This window comes from Triticum urartu, chromosome 6, assembly GCF_003073215.2.
Source record: "Triticum urartu cultivar G1812 chromosome 6, Tu2.1, whole genome shotgun sequence".
NCBI classification, from domain to species: Eukaryota; Viridiplantae; Streptophyta; class Magnoliopsida; order Poales; family Poaceae; genus Triticum; species Triticum urartu.
Genome location: NC_053027.1, coordinates 545138699 through 545140910, shown reverse-complemented (window position 1 = coordinate 545140910; position 2212 = coordinate 545138699). Strand labels below are relative to the sequence as shown.

Below are 2212 nucleotides of genomic sequence, written 5' to 3'. Positions count from 1 at the left end.
CCACAGAAAAGGTAAAATTCTAGACACCAAAATAGCATGACATTAAAGGCCCTGACAGAAGCCCCAACAGGTCAACACACGAGACAAAGGTTCTTTGAGGCCCTGACAGCAATCAAGCAGCAATTATATATCAGGCATTTAGCTGTGCAAGTAATGTCAGACAAAACACAATTGTGACACAAAAAAACAGGTGCAACTTAAGATTTACCACCAAATGCGCAGCAGAGATAAAAAAAATAGCCTTTTGGGTAGAGATCAACGGAATAACAATTCAATAACAACATTACAATAAAAAACAAGACTTGGTTCAGAGAGCAAGATGAATACAACGACGCACATGGACGAATAATATAACACTTTCAGGAAACTAAATAAATAACGAGAGATAGATCGCATGATAGCTGGCCATGCAAAGCGGCTGGAGATCCTCATCCCGCCAGGCTTACATGGGAGGGAAAGGACTCGAACTGAACCCCAGATCGGAGAATTGCGTTTCCATCATCATATCACCGCCGGAGAGGCCGGCGCCGTCGTGGCTGGCATTGCCACCGTAGACCTGGGTGCCGACGTCCCCACCGGAGCTCACCATGTCAAGCCAGCCTTCCTCCTCCTGCGGTGACGCCAGATACAGCGGCGGAGACCTCATGTCGATGTTGTCGGTGCTGACGCATGGAGCTGGCGGTGGCGCCTGGACATGGTTTTTTGCCATGCGTTCGCCGAGGCTCTTGACGAGCTCGTCCACCTTCCAGCCAACGCGGGCGAGCTCCTCAGCGCTGAGGTCAACGAGGCCTGGGTGGTTGCCGTGCATGATGTTGTAAAGGAGGTACCTGATCTCGCTGTCCTGGCACTCGCGGCGAGCCTTGTCGACCTGGTCCCGGAGCTTGGCGATGCGCTGGGTGAGGAATGCCTCCTGGTCCAGCGTCTTCTTGCAATGCCCCAGCTCCGGCATGCTCTTGAATTCATTTAGGATATCCACCGCCTCGGCGTGGGAAGGGAACACCTGAGGCTCCGCCTCGCCCTCGCCGTACACCACCAGGCAGGTCTTGACATCGCACATGGTGCCCAGCTCGGTCGCCTTTTTCATCAGGCTCCCGAGACGATTCCTGAACCTAGTGCGCCGGGCGGAGTCCTTGGCGATGTACTGCAGGGTCAGCTTCTTGCGAGCCATTGCCGGCAAAGGGATAAAACTAGCCAAGGTATGGAAAGTTGCTGGTTTAGGCAGGGAGGAGGGGTAGATTTATAGTGGCGAGATCGCCAAGGAATTAATTTCATGATATGGCAAGAGATTGGGAGAATATTGCATAAGATTTACTGCCTTAATTGTGCCCATATATAATTTTGGCACCCATTTAAACCGTCCTTTTTTAACTTTGTATATTTGGCGTCCATTTAAACCTTTTAAATTTACGCGTGTGTGACAGTTGGCCCCTTGTATAGCGAGAGCGCGGCAAATTGTACGCGCGCAGATGGTTTCCACGCGACGTAACGGTTCGTTTTGCAATGCTTCATGTGCGACGGATGTCATCGCACTAAGCGCGTCAAGCCGTGCAAATGAATAGAGCGAGCACAAGTCTCCGTTGCTCCTATCCAACACGCAAAAAGAAAGACATTATTAACTAGCAACCTGAAAAGCCATCGATGATGTTTGTAACACACGCCGCATATTAAGCGAAAAAGTAAACATCTAGGGCCGATAAAGGGGTTCATAACCATAAGTAGTCATTCATTATCGCTAGTGGGTCAATTGCACCAACGGGCCTGTCTTTGGTACTATACGCACAACTTGCGCGCCAAATTGGTCACCCGCAGTGCTTATTTTCGTCCCACGTAGTATATGATGGGAGGAAACGACTTGTTTAGAATACCACAACCTTTGAGTTGTTGGAGAACATAAGACCACCTTCCTTGCAGTGGTTATTTTCATTCCACCTAGTATATGCCCGGAGAACCCGACTTTCTTAGAATACCACAATCTTTGAGTTGTAGGAGACCATATGACCACCTTTCAAACAAGAAACACCGTGTTTCCTTCACCAGGCTGGTGCTTATGCATTGAACATCTAACCCCGAGTGTACCATTAGGATGAAGTAGGCCCCGTGCGACTTTTCCCCTACTAAAGTATTCCGCGGTAACTTCTGGACTACCGCTAAGTTGAACTTGGATAGGCTCGATGGAGAGCAGTCAAGGAAGGAGGATATGAACCCAGTACCC

General features: G+C 49.5%; 1 protein-coding gene across 1 annotated transcript; it reads right to left on the bottom strand.

Annotated features, from left to right (window-relative positions):
- Positions 1-442: 442 nt before the first annotated feature.
- Positions 443-1168, bottom strand: LOC125516966 (agamous-like MADS-box protein AGL80). Its single transcript, XM_048682219.1, has one exon. It carries the CDS (start codon positions 1166-1168, stop codon positions 443-445), a length of 726 nt encoding a protein of 241 aa, XP_048538176.1.
- Positions 1169-2212: the final 1044 nt, after the last annotated feature.

Excerpts from the sequence above, each read along its gene's own strand:
- LOC125516966 (XM_048682219.1), bottom strand. The coding sequence starts at position 1,168 with ATGGCTCGCAAGAAGCTGACCCTGCAGTACATCGCCAAGGACTCCGCC.